We start from the raw sequence: 23816 nt of genomic DNA, 5'->3' as shown, positions 1-23816 counted from the left end.
TTTAAATTTTTATATATATGTATTTTTTGGTCTGATTCTGTTTCTAAACCTTTGAATGTGATGTAAGTCCTCGTGGGGAGGTGGGCTTATACTTTGGGAGATTAGTTTAGGATTCCAATACCTTTTGGCTGGGTCAGTTTCACTAAGTCTTTAAGGAAAGACAACATTGGTTACACAACTTCATAATAGTGCAGGCATGTACCAATCACTATAAAGTTTGCTATTGTCCTAAGTTGTTTGGGCCTCCTTGACTTGCATGTATCTAGTGTTGGTATTTGGCATGTTAGAGTTGTTCTTAAAGACAAGGAAGCTTCTAATGAAAGATACCTTATATTCAGATCATGGCAAGACATGATCAGACCTCACTTCCTGCCTTCTTCCCTTGCCCCAATAAATACTTCTAGAGTTCACAGTTCACCAGTGCACCAGAGCTGCACACCTTTTGTCTTGCACAGATAGACCAAATACAGTGTTTGCACAGACCCTGGCAAGTCTGCATATACATCCCCTGATGAGTTTTGGGTTTAAGTCCACAAAGCTCCAGCTAGCCCCACTAGAAGAGCAGGTTCCCCATGCTGCATGATGGATCTAATTCTACATGCTGAATTCTACATGCTTACTAATTCTACATGCTTACTAATGCACAACTAGTGCCAGGATCCTTTGAATCTTGGTGACCTTGGGTTGAGTGTGTTTTTTGAGTCAATTTTGAAATCCATCTTTAATTTTAAAATTTTTGGGTTTTTAGGCAAATTTGAAGAAAAGGAGGATCACGTTCCAAAGCTGGAGCAGTTAAATAACTTGGCTTACATGTGCAACGTGAATATGGTGCTAAACAAAAAAGACCTGCTCAAGATGGAACTGCTGCTCTTGGAAAACTTCAACTGGAACCTCTGCCTGCCGACTCCAGCACACTACATTGACTACTACCTCTTCGCTTCTGTTGGTGAGAAGGACCTTCACAATGGCTGGCCCATCACCTCCCTGACCAAAGTCAAAGCTTTCATGGAGAAATATGCTTACTACTTCCTTGATTTCTCAGTGCAAGGTAATCTCTCAGTCCAACTGTGAGAGGTGGGATATGTAGAGATTTACTCTTGGGTAGTCTTCTAGTGGGCTAATGGAAAAAATCCATAGCAGACAAAGGCTTTTAAAACTGGCACAATGTAGATGCAATAAAAATACCTGCAAAGAGCAATATCTTTCCTCCATATTGCTACAGACTGCAAATGGCGCATATTATCAAAGGCACTTCTAGGGGAAGGGCTCTTCCCCTAGAAGAGTCCTTATGGCCCTTTTTGGAAGTATCTAAAGCAGGTTGGAAATGCCCAGCCCTAGAACTTTTCTGTGATGCCCCTAGTGAGAGTCACTAGAAATGGGAGTTGTGGATTTTAACTTCCTTTCTGAGGGTGAAATGTTTTGGAGAGCTGCTAAAAAGCCAAAGGGGCTCACTGTCTTGGCTGCAGCAAGATTTGAACTAAGGTGTATTTTTGATTTTTGAAAAATTGGGTTAAAATTTAAGTGCCCAACCTTGTTCCAGTTGAGACCCTTCCTAGAAACTTGATTAGGAGTCAGAAAATGCATTCAACTTGCATGAAATGGAACAGATCCAAATGGCTTGCAGGGGATAGAAGCCCACAGCAGGGTCATAGTTTGAAATGTTCCATCCTGATTTGTGGAGGCTTTTGCTGGGCACAAAATGCCACTCTTTGGCCTGTGTATCAAATATGAAGACTTAACTGTTCACCTCTGTGGGCATTTGGCCTATAGGTTTAACTTGGTCCACCTTGCTGCATGTGCACAGAGTGAATGGAACTCTGAGTGAATGGTGATCAGTCAAAGCGTAATATTATTTTTAAAATTTCTTTAGATTATGCTTTCCTCAACTTTCGACCATCTCTGATTGCTGCTGCTTGTGTGTGCGCCTCACGCATCTGTATGCAGATTTCTCCCTCCTGGACCACACAGCTTCAGCTGCTAACGTGTTATTCCTGGGAGCATCTTGCCCAGTGTATCGAAATGATGCTAATGTAAGATTGCTGGACCAAAGTAACCTATTCCTCAAACTCTTAATAGACTTTCTATTACTCTCCAAAAAAGTAGAGATGAAAGACTCCAAATGGCATTTAGTTTGGCAGTAATCAAGATCACATGAGATTAGTATATCTCAACCCATATCAGCAAAATTGGGGATCGGGGCAGTCTTTCTAAATATTGATGCAGTGGTAGCATATGAATCCATTGAATCAACCAGAATGGTAATTTATTCATGCAATTGGGTGGGTAGGCTGCACAAAATTTGACTTCCATTATAGCTTCTGTGTAAGTAGCTATCCATCCTTTGCGATGTTATAACACTTTTAGTATATGAAGTATTGCTGTAAAGTGATAGCAATATTCCCCTTCCAGCAAGGACATTCCAGAACTATTCACTTTCTCTCTCTCTCTCCCTCCCACTACCCGCAGGAGAGGAGGTTGCTTGTCCTGTTGTGATAGGCTGGGCCGCCATCATGATCTAGGTGGACGCAGGCAAGTCCTGCTAGCAGAGACTGGAAAGGATTCCCTTATTGGTACTCTGCATTTATGGGGTCTTGATGCACAATACAGCTGCACGTTTTAAAAGATCTCTTCACGCTGTAGACCAAATGTACCAAAACGCCCACTGAATGTTTTAATGGTGCAGAATGGTCGTTAGTAGATAGAAATGGTAAGTCTATTCAAAGTGCCGACAGGGGAAATACGAACATTACTGAGCACAGGAAGTTCTTTTTATCTCTGACCTCTGCAGGCTAATAAGCACCCAAATCCTATGCCCATTAGGGTCAATGGGAAAGCTTTGTACTGACCATGTAGGAACAGGCTGGCAAGGGGAAAACTGAAAATCAATGTGTAGAAACTCCTCAGATATTTACACCCATTCTGCTTGCATTTGCTTGACAACGCTGTGCTTTAATTTTTGTTTTCTCTAGATACTATGAGAATGATGTCAAAGAAGCCAGCAAATTGAAAAAACAAGTAACATTGCAGCAGCAAGTGGTGGGAAGTGTAAACCACCAAACCACAACTCAGGCCCTGTTTCAGCAATCCAGTTATCACCCACTAGCCCAGCACTCAACTACCCTTTCACAGTTCCAGTCTCCGGTGCAGGATTTGTGCTCTGCTTACCGTGACTCCTTGCAGGCCCACAGGCCCAGCAGCCTACTCTCTGGGAGTGCTAGCACCTCACTGCATTCTTACTCTGCTCTGCAGGCCAGCCTTCAACCTTCTGTGCAAACTCTGCCCATCCAAGGACCTATCACGATGCAGGTAGCTATAGCAACAGAACCTAGACACTGCATCTCCATGGCCTATGGCAGCAGCTATTTCAGTGGACATCACTCCTACACAGCCAGGTGTTTTGACAGATGACTGTCTAGAAAAATGGTGACGTGAGTAAAGTCTGAACAAAGGGCCCCATGGGCTGAGACCCAAATGTATATCTGCAGCGAAAGGAACAGGAACACAAAAGAACAGAATCTTTACAACTAATTGATTCCGAAGACGTTTGCTCTTGAGACCCTTTTTAATGTGGGTGCCATTCCTGCAAGGATTGGGGTGTTGTCTTTTAATAAGACTGAGAGAAACAGAAATGCAATAACGTACATCACTTTAGGTTGTCACTTTGAAAAGCATCTTGTGTAAGAAGTTACACCCTATGGGGCTTACTAGCTTAGTCTTCTGTACAGCAGGCTCCAATGAATCACAAATGCTAACACTTGTGATTTAAAGGGTTATTTTGAACAGGAATGCCTGGAGGGACTTCTCAAATAACATTCTTGTGGGAGGATATTGTTTAAAGTGGCATTTATCCAAAGGGGTCTCTTACAGTTTATTCCACTGGAAACTACCACTAAAAATGATGATATAGAAGCTTCTTGATGCTATCTGGATGAACAATCCCAGTCTGTGCAAAATCTCTTTGTAAAATGTTTTTACTTTTTCTTGACCTGGAGTGAAAGCAACCCATATGACCATCAAATCCTCTTTGCCTTAAAAGTCCTCTTGGATTTGGGTGCTGTGCCACTGAACAAAACTTCTCTCTGCCTTGATGTAAAAAAACCTCAATCTTAAATCACCTTTAGGATTTTTAAGATGCTGCTGCCTTATGTGACTGGATATAATTTTTTAGTAAAATTGTTTACAAGTTACATCAGGGATCTAATGTTACTTGAAGAAAACCCCTTGGAAGAAAACTCTTATATATACACACTGAAGGGGTTCACTGCCTTCGGTTTAGTATTTTTGGGGATTAATTTCTTGTGGTCAAAGTGAAGTTTAGGACTGAAGAACTTGTACTAATGAAGAGGAGGTGGAGAAGGGGAACCGGTTAATTCTACCATGGAAATTAGGAATGGTTATGCCTTTATTCTAAGACTGCAATGTTAGGATGTACAGAACTTTGGTCTTTAAATTCCAACTTGGAGCATTCTAGCAAAATTGGGTTAAGGGTACTAGTAATTTAACTGAAATGAGAATACCTGCTACCGTGTATCCAAAGGGTTATGTTTTTAAAATCATTTTGAGCTGGAACTTCCTGTGTTTGGTCAAAAATTCTACGTAGGATTTGTGTGGTAATGTAGATAGTTACAAGTAACACGGAGACTTTTACTTGGGTGTGGAACGCTCACTTGATATGCAACCACCATTCTGTAGTTGCTGAAAGCCAGTATTCTTTTTTTAAAGGTTCTCAGGACAGCAGTATAGACAATGTGCAATATGCTTTTACTCTGATCTGTGGCAAATGCTGTGTTTTTTAAATATTATGTTAGACAGTGCTGTTTAAGTTATATTTTTAGAGAATTTAGTTTTTAAGGGATGTGTTGGGGTGGAGGGCAAATCTCTCTCAAAAATAACCTGTCTGCTAACATTTGTTTTAACGATGAGGGTCTCCTTAAAAATATTGCATATTGTAATTGTGTCTCACAGTAAGATGACTGTGTCCTTAGCAGAACAGGCTAGGAAAGTTTAAAATCTATTTCATTTTTAAAAATTTTTTTTTTAAGTTACAAATCCTAACAAAACTGAAGAGGTAATGTCTTACAGAAATTAGTTTAGCAACTTAGAGAATTTAGTTCACTTTTTTTTATTCTGTTTGGGTATTTATATGGAACTTATTTCCACAAGGTTTTAGTGCATCTTAATGACTGTTATAGTCATTTGGCCATTCAGCAGACTGTAAAGAACCTCTTAAACATGCAGGGAATATTTTGGTACTAGGACATTTCTGACTGTGGAATCCATGTGTTTTTTCGTAACCTCTCTAGAACAGGTCATGTGAAGTCTTATGTTTGACAGTCTGCAGTCACTCTTTAGTGACCATTTCCACTGCTAGCTTGATGAAGATTGTCCAATAAACAAAAGACCTGTATCTGACTACTTATTTGTTAATGCTGTCTGCGTTCTCAGTGTATTTCTCCTAAAAGGAGCCAGTGAACTTCTGCCCCCACCTTGCACAGAGTAATCCCTTGGTCAAGTATCTGTGTATAGAAGCTATAGTTGTTGACAGTGCTTCCTGGGACACAACAGAAAAGTGTGATACACAGGATGAATTAACAAATGGTATTTCCATGGTTTAGGAAACCTATGCAGGAAGGCTTTTCAAAAAAGGAATTGTAAAGGATCAGGGAGGTGCTACTCACTGCTTGGGAAGTGAGGAACTATTCCAAGTGTAAGATGTGGCAGCATACGAGGAAGCAAGAAGTGAATCAGAGAAGCAGTCTAAGGAGCAATTAGAAATGATGCATCAGGACTGAGGGCATGTGGTGAAATGACAGTTTATGATGTGATGTGACCAATACATTTCTTGGGCATCTTATCATGCTGCTTATGCGATTTTAATTCTGAATTGGAGAGTATGCCTCTGCAATTTCTTTCTTTCCTTCATGGTCACTTTTCTCTATACCTGTCCTTTCCCTGGGTTCTCTCAATTTTGCTCTTTATGTTCTGTTCATAGAGGAGCCCCAAAACAAAGCTCTGAAAGAAGCATATCGAGGTTTCTCAGAATAGATGAGCTAAAAAGCCCAACATTACCTCTTGTTTTGGGAGAACATATCTTCTGCAATGCCTCTGAATGCTGGCAGGAGTTCCACTTTAATTTCCTGGCTAGTGTACATTTAAGCCACACCTAATTTTATGTGTGAATTTCCTTTTGTCTTTAGCTACTTCCAGAGGTGGCATGTTTTTCATTAAAGTAGGCAACTGTAATGTAACTGTAAACCTGATCATGTCACTTACAAGGACTTGCATAGCTGCACAAAAAGCTGGGTGAGTTTTTAAAACTTAATGGATGTTACAGGACATTTTTACAGGTTTCAGAGTAGCAGCCGTGTTAGTCTGTATTCGCAAAAAGAAAAGGAGTACTTGTGGCACCTTAGAGACTAACCAATTTATTTGAACATAAGCTTTCGTGAACTACAGCTCACTTCATCGGATGCATTCAGTGGAAAATACAGTGGGGAAATTTATATACACAGAGAACATGAAACAATGGGTGTTATCATACACACTGTAAGGAGAGTGATCACTTAAGATGAGCTATTATCAGCAGGGCGGGGGGAAGCCAAGCTCTACGATAAAACCGCATTTGCTCCAATCCTTCAGACAAACAACACCTACAAGATCTCTATCAAGCATTCTTACAACTTTAATACCCAGCTGCTGAAGTGAAGAAACAGATTGACAGAGCCAGAAGAGTACCCAGAAGTCACCTACTACAGGACAGGCCCAACAAAGAAAATAACAGAACGCCACTAGCCATCACCTTCAGCCCCAACTAAAACCTCTCCAACGCATTATCAAGGATCTACAACCTATCCTGAAGGACGACCCATCACTCACAGATCTTGGAAGACAGGTCAGTACTTGCTTACAGACAGCCCCCCAACCTGAAGCAAATACTCAGCAGCAACCACACACCACACAACAGAACCACTAACCCAGGAACCTATCCTTGCAACAAAGCCCGTTGCCAAACTCTGTCCACATATCTATTCAGGGGACACCATCATAGGGCCTAATCACATCAGTCACACTATCAGAGGCTCGTTCACCTGCACATCTACCAGTGTGATGTATGCCATCGTGTGCCAGCAATGCCCCTCTGCCATGTACATTGGTCAAACTGGACAATCTCTACGTAAAAGAATAAATGGACACAAATCAGACGTCAAGAATTATAACATTGAAAAACCAGTTGGAGAACACTTCAGTCTCTCTGGTCACTCGATTACACACCTAAGAGTGGCTATTCTTCAATTTAAAAAAAATTTCAGAAACAGACTCCAACGAGAGACTGCTGAATTGGAATTAATTTGCAAACTGGATACAATTAACTTAGGCTTGAATAGAGACTGGTAGTGGATGGGTCATTACACAAAGTAAAACTATTTCCCCATGTTATTTCCCCCACCTCCCCACTGTTCCTCAGATGTTCTTGTCAACTGCTGGAAATGGCCCACCTTGATTATCACTACTAAAGGTTTTCTTCCTCCCGCCTCCACCTTCTCCCCCCTTCCCCCCAGTAATAGCTCATCTTAAGTGATCACTCTCCTTACAGTGTGTATAACACCCATTGTTTTATGTTCTCTGTGTATATAAATCTCCCCACTGTATTTTCCACTGAATGCATCTGATGAAGTGAGCTGTAGCTCACGAAAGCTTATGCTCAAATTAATTTGTTAGTCTCCAAGGTGCCACAAGTACTCCTTTTTCTTTTTGCGAATACAGACTAACACGGCTGCTGCTCAGTGGTTTGAGCATTGGCCTGCTAAACCCAGGGTTGTGAGTTCAATCTTTGAGGGGGTCATTTAGGGTTCTGGGCCAAAATTAGGGATTGGTCCTGCTTTGAGCAGGGGGTTGGACTAGATGACTTCCTGAGATCCCTTCCAACTCTGGTATTCTATGAATCTATTGTTTGGAACTATCTTGCAGGAGTTTAAACCCCACTCTCCCAACTCCTTTATTAAAGCATCAGTTCTTTGCATCTTTTTAAGGTCCTGTATATCCAACTATTGGGATTCATTTAGAAGCAGGTCCCCCCTCACAGTCATGGCAGGGTTCTATCAACAGAATTGTGTCTACAATACAATGACATCATTTGGTTCCATCTGAGACAGAGCTTTGTTTTTGAACCAGAGTGGGAGGGGGGGAAAAAACATGTTGTTGTTGTCAGGTCCCCAAGAAATCAATTTCAAATCTTATCACATTCTTATATGGATCCCAAGAATCAATTCCTAAGACTAAACTTTAACTTGCTCTTACTTTTACTGTTCCTCAGCATAAGCAAATGTTCTGCTCTAAATGAAAATCAACTCTCCAAACACCTTCTAAATAGTGTTTAGTAGCCTGGACAGGGCAGGATTAATATTGACCTACCTGATCTTAGAAACTTTTGCCATATAGTAATGTCGGTTAGAGGAGTGGAGGCTTTTTGTGATATTTTTATGCCAGCAAAAGTCCTGCTATGGATACAATTACACTGGAAAAAAGTGCATTGTTGTTGTTATAGCTTATTTTGTTCAGGGAACTGGCATAAGCTATATTGGCAAAAATACAACAAGCTGCATCAATACCAGGAAGGTTTGCCAGAATAGCTATAGTGGCAAACATTTTTTTAGTAGAGACACTGCCTAAACCCCTCCTCCAGCACATTCCTATGTATCTGTGACCCTACTTCCTCACCTCTGGATTATGGCACAAGCCTATTTCTGGGGCTTTGTAGCCTCTGGTGCACCTTCTACATGGCCAGGAAAACTAAGAGCTGGAGTTGAAGGCTAATTTGTCAAGCATGGAAAGCGGTTAAGGAATACAACCTCTGCCACAGCCTGCTGGCATAAAAGCAAAAGGGACTGCAGGGAAAGGAGACCAGGAGTGGTGAGTTGGGCCATTGGAACCTTGCATAGCTTAAAGCCTCTGAGGACATGACTGGACAGTGAGCACTAGGCTCCTGCAGTATTAGCCATTTCCACTTCTGCAATGTCAAATTGGCAGTAATGAAGGGGGGAAATGGGAAGAGAAGAAGCTTATGTAAATGCAGGACAAAACAAACATCTGTGCTTAGTCATGTGGCTAGATGTGATGGGGCTAACCATCTGGCTCAAGATGGAAATGTGAACGCATCCGCACAAGAACCAAAAAAGTTCATAGTAATTTCTTAGCAACAGAACCTCCCCATGCATGATTCTAAGCGACTAGCACAGCTGAGTGTGCACGTACCACAAGCATATGGCTTCCTACAACAGGCCAGGGGCAGCTTTGGAAAAATATTTCCTTGTCCTTTAGAGCTTTGCTGGACAATAGAATATACAGTATTAATGGCCCAACCTTTCCAATAATGAGTTGCTGTTGTCTTCACTCCGCTTTGTCTGTTAGTGTCCCCTGCTAATTTCTGTTCTTGAGAGCTGTGGAATTTGTCTTACAGTGGAGCATAAAATGCTCAGTTCATTCCAGACTTAAACTTTCTTTTGTCATAGTGACCCTGTGAGGTGCACGAGTGTTTAACCCCCATCTTGCACATACAGAAACTAAGGTAGAGGTTATGCAACTTGCCCAAGGCCAAACAGAGCTGGAACTGGAATGGAGTTTTGCTGGTGTATGCCTGTACTGTGCTCAGACCACTAATGACGAGGTAGGTGCATTCTTCCTTTCTCTCTGCTGGAGCAGCTTATAGGTTCAAGCAATACAACACAACCTGTGTACACAGCTACTATTGCCATCACTTTACAGTGGTAAGATGGGAGTGGGGAGCCAGCTATATTGTTAATACTGTCCTCCTACAAATGTGACCATAATCTGTCCACTTTCTAGGAAGCATATAGATCTAATGGCACTTTGGGGAACGAGTAGGGGATAGATAACACCACTGTCCTAGTCAACATACTCTTCTTTCAAGAGTAACAAGCTGCAATGTCCAATGCCCGGAGGCCTTATTCTCCATAAAATACACTGTTTTACCTGCAGTTGCCACACTGAGTCTTGGGCAATCACTTTATGTCTTGGGTATAACAGGCATTGTATAATTCAAATCCTATTTTAAGTTCACAAACCTTAATAGTTTAGGGTTTTTGATGAGAGCAACCTTAACGTACATCTTGGCATTTTCTAGCTGGAGAATGCTTGACTTTGCAACCTTTTATTTTAATTCATAACTTTATATTTCCTTTTTTTTTTTACAGTTCATTCATGTGAGCAACCTTAACTAATGTTCACTGAAGATTTGTCTGTGAATGTCCTTAGTTTTTAAATATAAAATCTCTTATTTGAGTGCTATTTAAATAAAGCACTTGTACAATGAAGACAAAAAATGTGTATTGCCATTATCTTTGTGAAGCTCCATATTTCACCACTCTGTGCCATGCTGACCAGTATTTTGAAAGTAATTAAACTGTACTCAAACAAAACATGATTTTTTTTATGCAAATTCAGTTTTACTTCCACTTCTAAATGACATTTTAAAAAACCCTCAAAGTTGAATAGGGATTCATCTTTAAAAAGAGCAGGAAATTATAGATATAACCAAGCAATTTTGATTGATAAGAAGCCATAAACAATATACACGAACAATATCATCCTCACAGTCATAGTCTATGGATGACCATTGTGCCAGCCAGAGAGACTACTGTTGATCGTGTTGCACCAAGCAGCAATATTCAGTATTACAGCTGCTTTTCATGTAACACTTTTTTTGGGGGAAATACCAAACAATTACCCTTTGAAAAGAAACAATGTAACATCACAGTACAACCCCAAAAGAGCAGAGCAGAAGCTTATCCAACCCATCTGCTGTCATTATTATAAGGTGGGCACATATTGAAAAACCATACTCGCAGTAGTTATCAATTGTTTGCTGTCAAACTGGGAGGCGCTACCTAGTGGAGACCCAGAGGGGATCAGTCTTGGATCTGGTGCTGATAATGGAGTGGACAGTGTGCTTATAAAACGTGCAGATGACACCAACCTGAAAGGGGTTGCAAGCACTTTGGAGGACAGGATTAGAATTCAGAAGGGCCTTGTCAAATTGAGGAATTGGCATGAATTCAACAAGATGAATTTCAATAAAGATAAGTGCAAAATACTTCACTTAGGAAAGAAAAATCAAATGCACAACTACAAAATGAGGGATAACTGGCAAGGAGGTAGTACTACTGAAAAGGATTTGTAGTTACAGTGGATCACAATTGAATATATGTCACCAATGTGCTTCAGCTATGAAAAAAGGCTACTGTCATTCTGGGGTGTAATAACATGAGTGTCATATCTAAGACACATGAGGTAATTGTCCTGTCTAACTGGCAAGGGTGAGGCCTAGATGGAATGCTGTGTCCAGTTCTGGGTATCACACTTTAGGAAAGATGTAGACAAATTGGAGAGTCCAGAGGAGAAAAACGAAAATTGCTATGAGGAAAGGTTTAGTCCTGAGAGAAGACTGAGGGAAGACCTGATAGTCTTCAGATATGTTAAGGGCTATTATGAAGAGCATGCTGATAAATTTTTCTCCATGTCCACTGAAGGTAGGACAAGAAGTAATAGTTTTAATTACAGCAAGGCAGATTTAGCTTAGATATTGGAAAAAGCTTTCTAACTAGAAGAGTAGTTAAGCTCTGGAATAGGCTTCCAGTGAGGTTGTCGCATCCCCATGATTGGAACTTTTTTAAAGACCAGTTGGACAAACACTTGTCAGTGATGGTCTAGTATGCAGTGTAGTTGTAACTATGTTGGTCCCAGGATATTAGAGAGAAAGTGAGTGAGGAAATATCTTCTGTTGGACCAGCTTCTGTTAGTGAAAGAGACGCTTTTGAACTACATGGAGCTCTCTTTCGGGTCTGGGAAAGGTACTCCCAGAATCACAGCAAAATGCAAGATGGAACAGATAGTTTAGCATAAGTAGTTAGCACCTATGGTTAACTGGTCCTGTCACAGCACAGGGGGCTGGACTTGATGACTTCTTGAGGTCCCTTCCAGTCCTACATTTTTATGATTTCAGCTTCTCCTGTGACCCTTCTTCTTAATAATGTTATGGTAGTCTGAGGGAAAATTGGTTATCGTAGGCAGCTGTTGCCAAGACAACCAGGGCAAGAGTGACTTTCTCTAAGTCTTCAAATGACTTGAAGGGAGGGAGTGGCTGATTATCTCTGGTGTCATAATGTTTCAGGTCAGGCAGCAGCAGCACGGAGCAACAAATGTGCACTGTCTTGGGGGAGGGAGGAGGAGAAATTAGGCTTTTCCAATTTTTTGGCTTTCCCAAATTTCCTAATCTTCTACACTCACACGGGTATATCAGAACTTCTGAAGCCCCCTGTTGGAGGCCTCGTGGCCCTGCCACGTCTCACCCCAAGAAAGGGCTGCGGAGAGGGTCCTCCAAACTGCCTAGAGTGGCTGTGTCCCATACAGTCAATCAGGGCCCTGCAGCCTGGTATAAAAACACTTGCAGAGCCAGAGGGAGTTCAGTTCCTTGCTGGCGCTGGCTGGCTGATGGAGCTGCAGAACCTCAGACAGGGCAGTGCTGCCAGAAGCCGGGGAGAATGAGAAGGAGCCTTGAGCTGGTTGCTGGGACCTGGAGTATGAGTGGGCAGGCCTGGGTCTCACCCACCCTCCTTTTAGTGACTGGGGAGAAGTGGCCTGGAAGCCCAAGAGGGCAAAGACATTGTCTCCAGGGAGGGAGCCCTGGGGCACTGCTCTCCCAGAGCAGGGACAATGAGAGAGAGTGTGCAGGCACATGCGCTCAGCCAAGGGAGCGCTCATGAGAGGTGAGTGTACCCTGTTACACACACACCATTAATTACTGAAATTTGGTTGAAAATTGGCATGTTTACATTTTTTCTGTTTTACATGATCTGTACCTCAGTGTCCCACCTTTTTTTGGAATGCTTTTATTTTTTTTTTTGTAATCTTAACTCTCACTACTGTGAGACCATAATTTGCCAAATGTCTGTTATCTCAGATTTGAGAATGTTGGTTAGTTGACTTGAGTCATACTTAGGGACAGACACTGAGGCACCTGGCATATCATGCTATATGCCTCTTGCCAGTTTCCCCACCTGTAAACTGGAGATAATTATGCATGTTCAAGAGGCATGTTGTGAAGCATAATGTTTGTGAAGTGCATTGTGTTCCTGCTGATAAATGCATCGTAGTATATTTCTGTTGGTCAGAATAAATTGTTTTATGTAATTAACTTGTTCCAAGTTTTAATTTAGATACTCAATATTTGGGCTATGTTTACCTATCAGTGCTTCTAATTCCATTATTGAGAATGCTGGTAAAATCTGAATCCCATGGTCACTTGTATGGAACAAGTGCCCCCCTCTTTCCCCCCTCCCCACTTTCAGAATGAAAGTGGATTTCCCATGGTGTAACATTTCTCAGAGGTAGTTTTCTCCCATACATACTTTGACCAATTGCCTGCAGGGATTTTGCCAGTCCCTTCCTTAATTGACATAAATGGACCTGATTTACACCAGTGTGAAGGTAACATGGCCCTTTGATTCCAACTTTCCATGAAGATCTGAATGCATAATGTGGCTCCGAGTTCTCTCTCTAACTCCCTCCTCTCTACAACTGTATTTCTATGTGTATCCATATCCAAGTCTCTAAGGTATGTTGTGTGACTAAATTTCATGTTTACATAATGTATTTCCTATGCTCATGCACCATTCTTTTCCGGTAATAATGTGAGCTATTCTCACTCTTAATTAGTTCTAAAACTTGTTTTAGTGTGTGGATCATATGACCTTGAACTTTTTTGTTTCCCTGTGCAAGTTAATAGCTAGTTGATGTTGAAATGCCTAAAAACTGAAATAATTATTCATGGGCTGGAGAAGGACTTTCCACAGGGGTTTACAGCAGTGTTACAAGTTTTCATACAGCAATCTATTAAATTAAGTAACACTTTGTACAGCTGGCAGAGTGTCTGAGTGAATGCTCCAGGGGACCTACACAAGAGGGCTGACCCCCTCAGCCTTAAGAAATTGTGATGGTGATTTGTGTCCCTATTGTTGACAGATAGTCGTGCTCAGAAACTGAGCTACTTTCAAAAAATCAGGCCTGCAGTCTGGAGGTGGAGTATAGTGAGGATATGGAGGAGCATCCTTGGTGAGAGGGGTAGGAAATATCAATGCCCTGCCATCGTGTAACAATATGATTGGGAAAGCTGAATTTCAACCAGAAGCTTGTGGATCAGAAAAATCAATTTGTTGTAAGCAGTAGAAGACCATGCACAGCTTTCAGATCTGACTCCTGTTTCACCAGTTTAAAGTTCAGCATCTTTTCTAACAAAGGTGTACTTCAGTCTTGGAATCAGAAGAGGTAATAATGCACCTGAGCAAAACTGGACAAGGTGTTCTGTGTAAGCCAAGTAGAAAAGATCTGGGAGGGAATCTAAACATCCTCCAAAAAACCCTCACAAGTAGTGGCTAACCACTTAGATAAAGAGGGGTAACAATAATGTAACCATGGTAGCAATGCTAGCAGATTATCACTGCCACACATATAACCAAAATACCTTCTTTGATACTGAAGGGCTTGATATCGGATGCACAAATGTAGCTTTTCAATGATGTAAAATTCCTGCTGTTTAGCCATACACAAAGGTAAACCCCTTTCCCCTGTTCTTACCATGATAGCTGTTTTGAACAGAGTACTGCCTATCATGCCTAGTCAGAGGCCAGATAAGAAAACTATCAAATGGTTATAGACACCACTAACCTAGGCCACGCACAAAATGAATCCTGAAAGAATTAGACTGCAGAGCAGTCACGTATTAGCGCTTTGATTTAAATCTCATGTTTTTGACTAGGGGTGTGTGCCAGGAACCCTCAGTTACACAAAGGATAAAAATATTAACATTGAAGTTGTCTGTCTTTGAAACAACCGTTCCCTCATTTGTTTGTAATAGAGATACAGAAAGAGATGGAGTTTCTAAAACTGATTTATTGATTGTCTTGATATTCATTTCTCAGTGCACTGGAAGATGAATTCTTCTTAAGCCAGCTTTTTGCTGATTCTTTTGTAGGTTACACCGCCAGCTGTAGAGATCTGGAATAAAGAACAAACCAAAAACTCTGAACATGGTAACTAGAACTGCAGAGTTACTTATAGAAAAGACTTGTTAGAGCTTGGAGTATGCCCCTGGCTGGTAAAAGATTTGGTCCCCAAAATTAAATTAACACTTATTAATTATTAATATTAATCATGGGATACTCTATAGAAATACATTTTACATAGCAACTATCTCACATAAAAATATGTTTTAAGGGATTCAACCCTAGAAAGTTTCACTATTATAGAAGACTTCAGTAAGTGTTGTTTCTATTTCAAATTCTTGAAGTATATGTACTTTAAGTAGTCAGCTAAGTCAGTCAGGGACAGACTGGTCAACTTGAGAGAAGTCAGGTTAAAAAAATCCAAAATATAAATACAAAATGGTGTTTAACAGTTATCTGGGTTTTATTAGCTATGACACTTAAAAAATCTAATTCATCATGAAAGTCATTTTAAAAAATGTTTTGCATTCAGATGGAACAATGAAATACTTGTCCATTTCACATCTGATAATTATGCTACAAAAACTGCAGGGAAAAGGTTTGTTTTAAAATCCTGCCTTTAAAAAAAAAATGTAATGGAAACGTTAATCGTGGTCCCTTAATTTTTGTAAAGATAATGTTCTGTGCTGCAATTTACCAGGTAATGTTCCTTTACATTTCATGGAGTGCCTCTAGAGGATGGTTAGAGACTTACCTCTACTAGTTTTCCTCCAGCAATCTCTGCAGTATGATGGTAGTTAGGGAAATCAGCAACTATTTTCCCACCTTCCATTTTAACAGTTGCCTGTAACGGAAATTTGTTTATCATTGTCTTCTTGGATTTTATCATGCATGACTGCTTTTCAACAGCCTCTTAAAAAAAAAATACGATGTGAGCGAACCCTTGTGCTACAGCACTATTATATATTCTCAGACACTAACAAGACCAGAATCCTAGTACTTTAGCTCCTAAATATAAGTTCTTACAGCTTAAGCTAAAGTAGATCTAGCTAGTAGTAGTAGCAAGTAACATATCTTCTCTTTGGGCCAGTTACTAAAGGGAAACAGTATATCCAGAGACAGAAGGGCTGCAGAGTACTCTTTTCGTAGCCAGTCCTCATAGTGTTGGTCTCTTACAGATAACTAGGTTTGTCCAAGCTTGTAAGGCAAAAATAACATAACACCAGTCAGTCATAATTAGAAAAATAGTGATTTTTCAAGGTAAAAAATGAGCTGACTTTGACAGACGGGAGGGAAACCCCCTGTCAGGTTTGCATTGTGTTATATTGAAGGAAGCATTTATCACGTGAGAACCATTTTTTGTCTTAACTGCCCAACTTGAATCTTTGGCAGCCCAAAAGGATCCACATGTTAAAGTGTCTCTGGTATAGAGAAAGGGGAAGGGTAGAATTTGTAACATTAGAATTTTGGATGAAAAGTTTGCAGTATATGAAAGTAACTCTCCTTGTAATTGTACGTATGTTAGGTCTCAAGGGTTTTGTAAAGCCAGAATTGTTGGCTTTTTGCACAACTCTAGTCAGAATGTAGAGGAAACAATGTTATGATTGACAAACCAGTCTAGCAATTGGGAATTATGGGTTCGGGTCCCAGGGTGGTCACATTTCCCCATGTGATGGTTGGCTTTCCCATTGTTAAAAATGAATAATGCTTCTATCTAGTTACTTACTTCATTATTTTTGAGATGCTCAGATATGAGTTTATTCTTTCAACACCTCTCTGAGATAGGGAAATATTATCCCCATTTTATAGATGGAGAATAGAGCAAGTGATTTGTTCCTGGTCATTTAGGAAGATTGTGGCAAAGCCAGATATTAAATCTGTCTTCTGAGTCTCTAGGCAGTGCCTGGAAGACCAGGCCATCCTTCCTCATATCTAAGAAATGTGAGGCTTGCTTCATGCCTCTTGTAAATTTTGATGGGAAGTAGAAAGAATCATTATTATATTAGCAGTCTACATATAGTAAAATCTATTAGAATATATAGGGCCAGGTTGCATGGATTTATAAAGGAGGAAATGAGAGAACCCCTGCATGGGTCAAGGCCCAAGCACAATGGGAGTCCTGGTGCTCTGTGTGTGACTTTATGTAGTCAGCCAAGTCTGTCAAGGACAGACTGGTCAACTTAAGAGAAGTCAGGTTAAAAAATCCAAAATATAAATACAAAATGGTGTTTAACAGTTATCTGGGTTTTATTAGCTATGACACTTAAAAAAAATCTATTTCATCATGAAAGCCATTTTAAAAAATGTTTTGCATTCAGATGGAACAATGAAACACTTGTCCATTTCACATCTGATAATTGTGCTACAAAAACTGCAGGGGGAAGGTTTGCTTTAAAATCCTGCCTCCACAGAGCTAGCGTTTTGTCAGCACTACGTTGTGGAAAGGAGGATGTGACTTTTCCCCACTCTCTACACCAGTCACTGAAGGGAATCTGGCACAGAAGGCAAAAAGTAATGAACTCCCATTATGGGTGGGGTGTCGGCCAGTGTACCTGCTGGAGGCACAACATCTTCTGGGGCCCTTTAGGGGCTGTCATTCTACCCTTTTTTCCCTGTTTTTTTTTTATGTGGTGATTAATGTTCAAGTCCTTACTAAACTCTTTGAACTGTCTACCCATTGGCCTGAAAATCAAGAGATTTAGACGATTCTATGGGCATATTTATAAATAGATTTATGTTCAAAAATATAATGGGTAGATTAAAAACAATACAGGGCATCTCTTCATATATGTCAGGACTAGGCACTGACAAAATCCCTCAGATGGGGTACCAGATGCTATGGACATTTGTCCCCTAAATTATGGAATGGAATAGACTTGGTAACTAAGTTACTACTGAAACAACATTAAACCATAGGACTAAATTAATTTACCTTGAACTTTTTACCTCCCATTGTCTCCATGTCTGCTTCCTTGCCAATGGTGAATTTGTTGGTCATGGACTGGCCTGTTGGGTAGATCTGGGTCCAGACGAAGTCATTTTCATTCTGTGCCACTTCTGTGACAACCTTGAAATTCCTTCCCTTTTCAATGATATCACTGGGGATACCTACCCAATGGAAACACACTTTTTAAAATCCAGTATCCCAGCAATCATATTTTCTTTTGTATTTAAGCCAAACAATTGTGTGGGGTTTCCTCTATTGAGAAATTCATGACTGATTACATGAATCCCCACACTTTTACATTGGTGTTGTAGTTCAAAATGTTGGAAGCACACTTTGGAAGCAGTGAGACCTCAACCCTCTAGCTAGATGCAGCTCAAGAGCTGTGAAAGATTGTTGGGAAAGTGTCCATGGTCGGGAGGGTGGCGGGTGTGTAAATTTTTCAGTTGTATCTATCTAGTCTATTCATGTGTGTACACAGTGTTACATGTGCACAAAGTTTTTTCTGTACTAAGTAGGAAAAAAACACTTATTACATTCTAATATTTGCATATGCCATTTAAAGAGTTGAACACTTGCATGAATTAGAACATTTACACTCTCAAAACCTAGTTTCCTACATGGATTTTACAGGTGCCTGCACCGGCTTTGGCTTTTTAAAAGTTCATACGGAGTTAGTGTTCACTCAGGCACCTACTCCTGTAGAGAATAGTCACGAGTTTGTACCAGCACAAGTGGAGCGCAAGGATTGAATATTGGGGTCCCTAATTCATTGTATTTCAGGTACCTTTGGGCCTGATTCTGCTCCCACTAAACTCAGGAAGACGTTAGCAGGAGCAGGCCTGACATTTGCTGTAGATGTTGTTCGGAAGATGTGATTGAAAGCTGCATGGAAGAAAATGAATCAATGAAGGTATAACCCCCTTGCCAGCTACGGGCTAGCAGATAACGTGCTCAGCACTTTCTGATAGGTATCAAACACCCTCAGCACCTGGCAGGAGCAAGCCTCAAACCTTTGCATTGTTTATTTAGTAGTTTATTAAAACTCATTAAGATTCATTGAGAAAAATCTCCAGTATATACTCACCAATACACTTCACAAAGGCATCATAGTTGTCTTCACTTTCCACTTCATATCTGCCCGTGAAAGCCATGCTACCTTAGAGATGTGGCTAGCGCACTGGAGCAGCTGTTGCGATGAAGAAGCTTGGCTGGGTGCAAATAGGCTCAAAGCTCTCACTTTATAAACCTTCCCAAGCTACTCAACCCCATCCCCTGATCATTCCACCAGTCCACCACACCCTTCTGAGTGAAATAGTGTCTCTGAGTCACTAGCCTGGGTGTTATTGACCTTCATGGAAGTGCCTGTTTATAATTCTATGATGACTCCTTGTCCTTGGTTTATACGGCTGTAAGGATCAGTTGGTTTTTTTTTTGTTTGTTTTTTTTCAAGTGCAAGTGCTGACCCTTGCTGCTGGAATTTATTTTAAAAAAGAGAACCGCAAATTAATTTGTTTGAAATAAACTAGTTATTTTGCAGATGATGTATTTGTAAAATGTCCGATTTTGACAGCTTCTGATTCAGTGTGTGTCCATAAGCAAATCACTTGATTTCTTTGTTATGAGTTCCCTCTTTGTAAAAAGGGATGATAATACAGTATGCCTGTATGAGGGGCTGCAAAATCCTAAGAAGAAAAATGCTTATTATTGACTCTTTAGTAGCATGGATTCTGCCAAGGAGAAGGAATTATAAATGTTTGTTCCCCAAAATCTTGTCCCATTAGAGTGCATGCTGCAGTGAGAGATGCCTGCTATCTCAGGGGGCTACCTCTCCCTCATCCCCTAAGCCTTCCTCCTAGAATCCAGCCCTGACTGGCAGCATCCCAGGAGCAGAAGATATAGCCGGCAATGCTGCTGCTCCCCTTTTGAGGCTCTGTCCAGCCAGGGCAAGGTTTGATCCTGGCTGGACAACTGTAATGCCACCTCAAGCATTCAGAAATCATGAGGCAGGTCTCCTCAATGTATGTAATGTAAATGTAATGAGAATGTAAAATGAGAATGTAAAAAGTAAGGCTTGGGCTCTTATTATTTACCTTCTGGTTCCAGAGCTTTTAGGTTGCACTCTAAATCATGTTTTCTCACTTTGCTCCCCAAACCTGTAGGCTAGATTTAAAAAAACAAAAAAACCCAAAACATTATAATGTCATAACTCTAGGAGCTGAAGCTTTAAGAAAAATATCAAATATGAGGTTGGTTTTAAAATTGAAAGAGTTGGCAATAGTGCTACAATACAATAATTTGACAAACCATAACCTTCTATTACCCCAAGTAATTCACAAATTCTAATTTGCCAGTGGCAGAAAATATACATTAGTCTTTTAAGATGTTTGGTTAATGTAAGGCCTTGTGGATCAGGTCCTATTCCTTAAATATATTTGCTATTTGTATTGTAAGGGTTTGTACCATTTGAGGACAAAATTGTCCTCTTCAGTGCCTGTGAGAGAGGGGTCTCACATTCTGCCTTGTTCTTCATGAATTACAGACATCAAGTGGAATATAGAACATGCAATAACTATCTACACTGCAGATAATCAAGCCTTTTAGTTGGAAACTTCGATGATCAAACAAGAAACAACCTATTTCCTTCTCTGAAGTCTGATGGAGAGTAATGTTAAGTATTACTCATAACAATGGAAGGTACAAAACTTTCAGATGGAAATGTGACTTTTCAAGTTGAAGTCTCATTTAAAATTGGTTGCTTCGGTGGATGTTCCTACTGGTAAATTAATTTACTAGAATAGATGCAGAAAGTGAACATGAGTGGTATAAACAGAATTTAAAAAAATCAAATACGTATTTTAGATATTCTTCCACACGCACTTCCCCTCACTATGCACTCAGCTTCAAAGTGCACCGTGCTGGGAAATGACAGGCTGCTAGAGTGCTTGTCATCACAAAAGCTGTCATCTGTTGTCTGAGGGTAATTTAAAAAAAAAATTGTCTCTGTATGAGAAAGGGAAGAGGTCTATGTACTTCTCTGTGAATTTTCTCCACATTCTGTGGCTAGCATTCAAAACTCAGTGATTGGATGCTTCCCTGTCATTTGTAAGGCCTGCTCACACAGGGTTCAGGGAAGTAATTGGGAAGCTCTGCTTCAGAACCAGGGCTCCCCTTGCCCTTCTAGTACAAAATAAATAGGAACAATGCTCTGTGAGATGGGTGTAACTGTTTGCTGCCCCAGTTTAGGGTAATTTTAATTCTGACACTTCAGGTCTGATTTTGAGCTGGCTGAAGTCCTTGGCAAAGTTCCCTTTGTTGTCCATTGCACAGGATCAGACCACTGAAGAGGATCTTTTCTTTACTAGCTGGGCCACAACTCTTAGGCCCAGTCCATGTTAAGGAAATTAGCTTTGGTACAACAGAGGCAGAGAGAGAGGTGAAGTGATTGGGCCAAAGTTTCATATAGCAGCCCGGTGGCAGAGGCCAGGATCAAACACGAATCGCCTGAGTCCAGTACCTAGGGGGTTGCACTAGCATAGGGGCATCAAATTTATTTGATGTAAACAAGGCCTTAATGTGATGGAAAATGACAATGAGACCATTGGAGGAACTGCTGCTTTCAAACGGATATGTAGGGAATTTGCACTAGCCGCAGTGATGTTCTGAATTATTGTCTAGAGCATCTTGGTTGCAAAATCCTCAGTAAAGGCTCTTGTCTTGTCTTGTATGCTCTGTAAATGGAAAAAAAATTTTGAAAATAGTTATGGATCAGGAGCTGTATCTTTCCCCACCAGGTTTGTCAACTTGCACACCAAAAATCCAATTAGTGAGACTGTCCCAGAGTTGGTTTCTACAATGTAATTTAGTGACACAGCTGACCATTCAGACCTCCATCTTGCATGTTCTAGATGGAAGTGTCCCCTGGATGATCCAAGGGCGAGGTAAATGAACTCAAGTCATGAACTTTTTCTGTTTGAACAAAACTTATGAGAGCAATCTCACTAGTGTAGTAATACTATAAAGGACCTTGGAAGTCAGATCAACCTACAGATAAAAAAAAGCACTGCAGGTCTAGGAAACTTCTGGGAAAGATAACCGATACATGACTTCCTTGAGTAACTATTTCTACTTAAACTATATCATTAGCTTTCTTCAACTCTTGGTATGCTATATAAAAATGCTGACATCCACATAACTGCGCAGGATTTACTGTATTGTATGTCCTTGCATTTCTTTTTTAAAATCTTTATTCATTTTTACAGAGCAACAAAATAAATGCAGTTGTATTTAAGAATAATCTTTTCCCAAATACTAAGTCATGCCCCTGTTTAGTGCTAGATTAAAAGGGCATAGGACCCTTAATACAATGCTGCTATTGTCAAGCTGTTTAGAGCAGCTCACAAATATGACTACCACCCTCAGGGCAGACTGTTGCAAATCAGGGCACAAACACCAATCTGGTTGTATGTTCTGTAATTAGATTCACCAATCAAGTGTGATTTTAATTCAAGTGAAAAGAAATGAGTTATTTACAAGGTTAAAGCAGGTTAACAAACACATACTGATGAGGTACAGTCTTAGGTTTCAAAAAGTATGAGAAGCTGCTGTAATGTGCTGCATATGTCCTTTAGGATAATAACCCAAGCTAAAGAGCGAGGGATCCTTTGCTTATGCTTAGAAATCTTGTCCTCTCCCTGAAGTCCATGCAGCATAGGGATAACAATGTCTTCTTGAAAGGGAAGTTTGTTCTCTTCCCCCAGAGCTCAAGCTGATCGGATGAGTGTTTGTGAAGGTCTCTGCTTGATGGGTACAGGAAGAGCAATCAACAAAGTCTTTTGTCCACTGATGTTCCACGTTGGCTTGTTGGGTGTCTATGGGCCACCTTTTGTTGGAGAAGAGATGACATCTCTTGTGGTATACTAGTATTTCATACTTGGTAATGCTTCTCTCCCGAGTGTGCGGGTTTACAGTTTTAGAGCAAACACTAAATGTTACCTAATAACATGGGTTACAGATGTAATAAGTGAGATTAATACATGCAACATCCTACAAGCATTTCATAAAGTATAAACACTAAGCGCTTTCTTATAACTAGGGCCCTACCAAATTCACAGCCCTGAAAAATGTGTCATGGACCATGAAATCCTGTCTTCCCCCCCATGAAATCTGGTCTTCTGTGTGCTTTTACCCTGTACTAGACAGATTTCACAGGAGAGACCTGTGTTTCTCAAATGGGGTGGGGGGGAGTTGAGTCCTGATCCAAAAGGAAGTTGCAGGGGGGGTTATGGTTTTGCCACTCTTACTTCTGTGCTGCCTTCAGAGCTGGGTAGCCAGAGAATGGCGGCTGGTGGTCAGGCACCCAGCTCTGAAGGCAGCACCCTGGCAGCAGAAGTAAGAGTGACAATACCATACACTTACTTCTGCGCTGCTGCTCACGGGGTGCTGCCTTCAGAGCTGGGTGCCTGGCCAAAAGCCACTGCTCTCCAGATGCCCAGCTCTGAAGGTAGCACAGAGGTAAAGGTAACAGTACCGCAAAACCCCCTATAATAACCTTGTGACCCCCTCCCCCAACTCCTTTTTGGGTAAGGATCCCTACAGTTACAACACCATGAAATTTCAGATTGAAATAGCTGAAATCATGACATTTAAAATTTTTAAAATCCTGTGACTGTGAAATTGACCAAAATGGACCATGAATTTGGTAGAGCCCTAATTATAACTAATCTCTATCTTAACAATGCTAACATACAAGTGAGCCAGACAGGTTTGCACCTATGCATTTGTCAGTGTTCAGGGAGGTCTAAGCCCTGTGAGCTGGCACCTGCTCTGCCAGCATCGCAGCTATGCTCACACCA

The 23816-nt window shown here is 40.7% G+C and overlaps 2 protein-coding genes across 8 annotated transcripts in view; one reads left to right on the top strand and one right to left on the bottom strand.

Moving 5' to 3' along the window:
* CCNJL (cyclin J like) overlaps positions 1-5412 on the top strand; it is a 45628-nt gene extending 40216 nt beyond the window's left edge. For all 7 annotated transcript variants that reach the window (XM_043490561.1, XM_043490563.1, XM_043490564.1 and 4 more), the window contains 3 exons: positions 749-1048; positions 1871-2030; positions 2970-5412. In XM_043490561.1, coding sequence (XP_043346496.1) covers positions 749-1048; positions 1871-2030; positions 2970-3408 — 899 coding nt within the window. In that variant the 3' untranslated portion in view covers positions 3409-5412. The remainder of the gene's footprint in view (positions 1-748; positions 1049-1870; positions 2031-2969) is intronic.
* Positions 5413-13828: 8416 nt separating this feature from the next.
* FABP6 (fatty acid binding protein 6) lies at positions 13829-19196 on the bottom strand. The gene is made up of 4 exons (XM_038414448.2): positions 19049-19196; positions 17950-18125; positions 15772-15861; positions 13829-15069 (listed from the first exon to the last, which is right to left on the bottom strand). Exons 1-4 carry the CDS (start codon positions 19113-19115, stop codon positions 15016-15018), a joined length of 387 nt encoding a protein of 128 aa, XP_038270376.1. The 5' UTR covers positions 19116-19196; the 3' UTR covers positions 13829-15015.
* Positions 19197-23816: the final 4620 nt, after the last annotated feature.

Source organism: Dermochelys coriacea, chromosome 8 (assembly GCF_009764565.3).
Source record: "Dermochelys coriacea isolate rDerCor1 chromosome 8, rDerCor1.pri.v4, whole genome shotgun sequence".
NCBI classification, from domain to species: domain Eukaryota; kingdom Metazoa; phylum Chordata; order Testudines; family Dermochelyidae; genus Dermochelys; species Dermochelys coriacea.
This window is presented reverse-complemented; position numbering and strand designations above follow the sequence as displayed.

Bases quoted from the DNA above. Each gene is read 5' to 3' on its own strand.
- FABP6 (XM_038414448.2), bottom strand. From the start codon at position 19,115: ATGGCTTTCACGGGCAGATATGAAGTGGAAAGTGAAGACAACTATGAT. The intron at 18,126-19,048 runs GTGAGTATATAC...TCCATTGGGTAG, and splicing joins TGCCTTTGTGAAGTGTATTG to GTATCCCCAGTGATATCATT. The intron at 15,070-15,771 runs GTAAGTCTCTAA...TCTTTATTCCAG, and splicing joins CTGGAGGAAAACTAGTAGAG to ATCTCTACAGCTGGCGGTGT.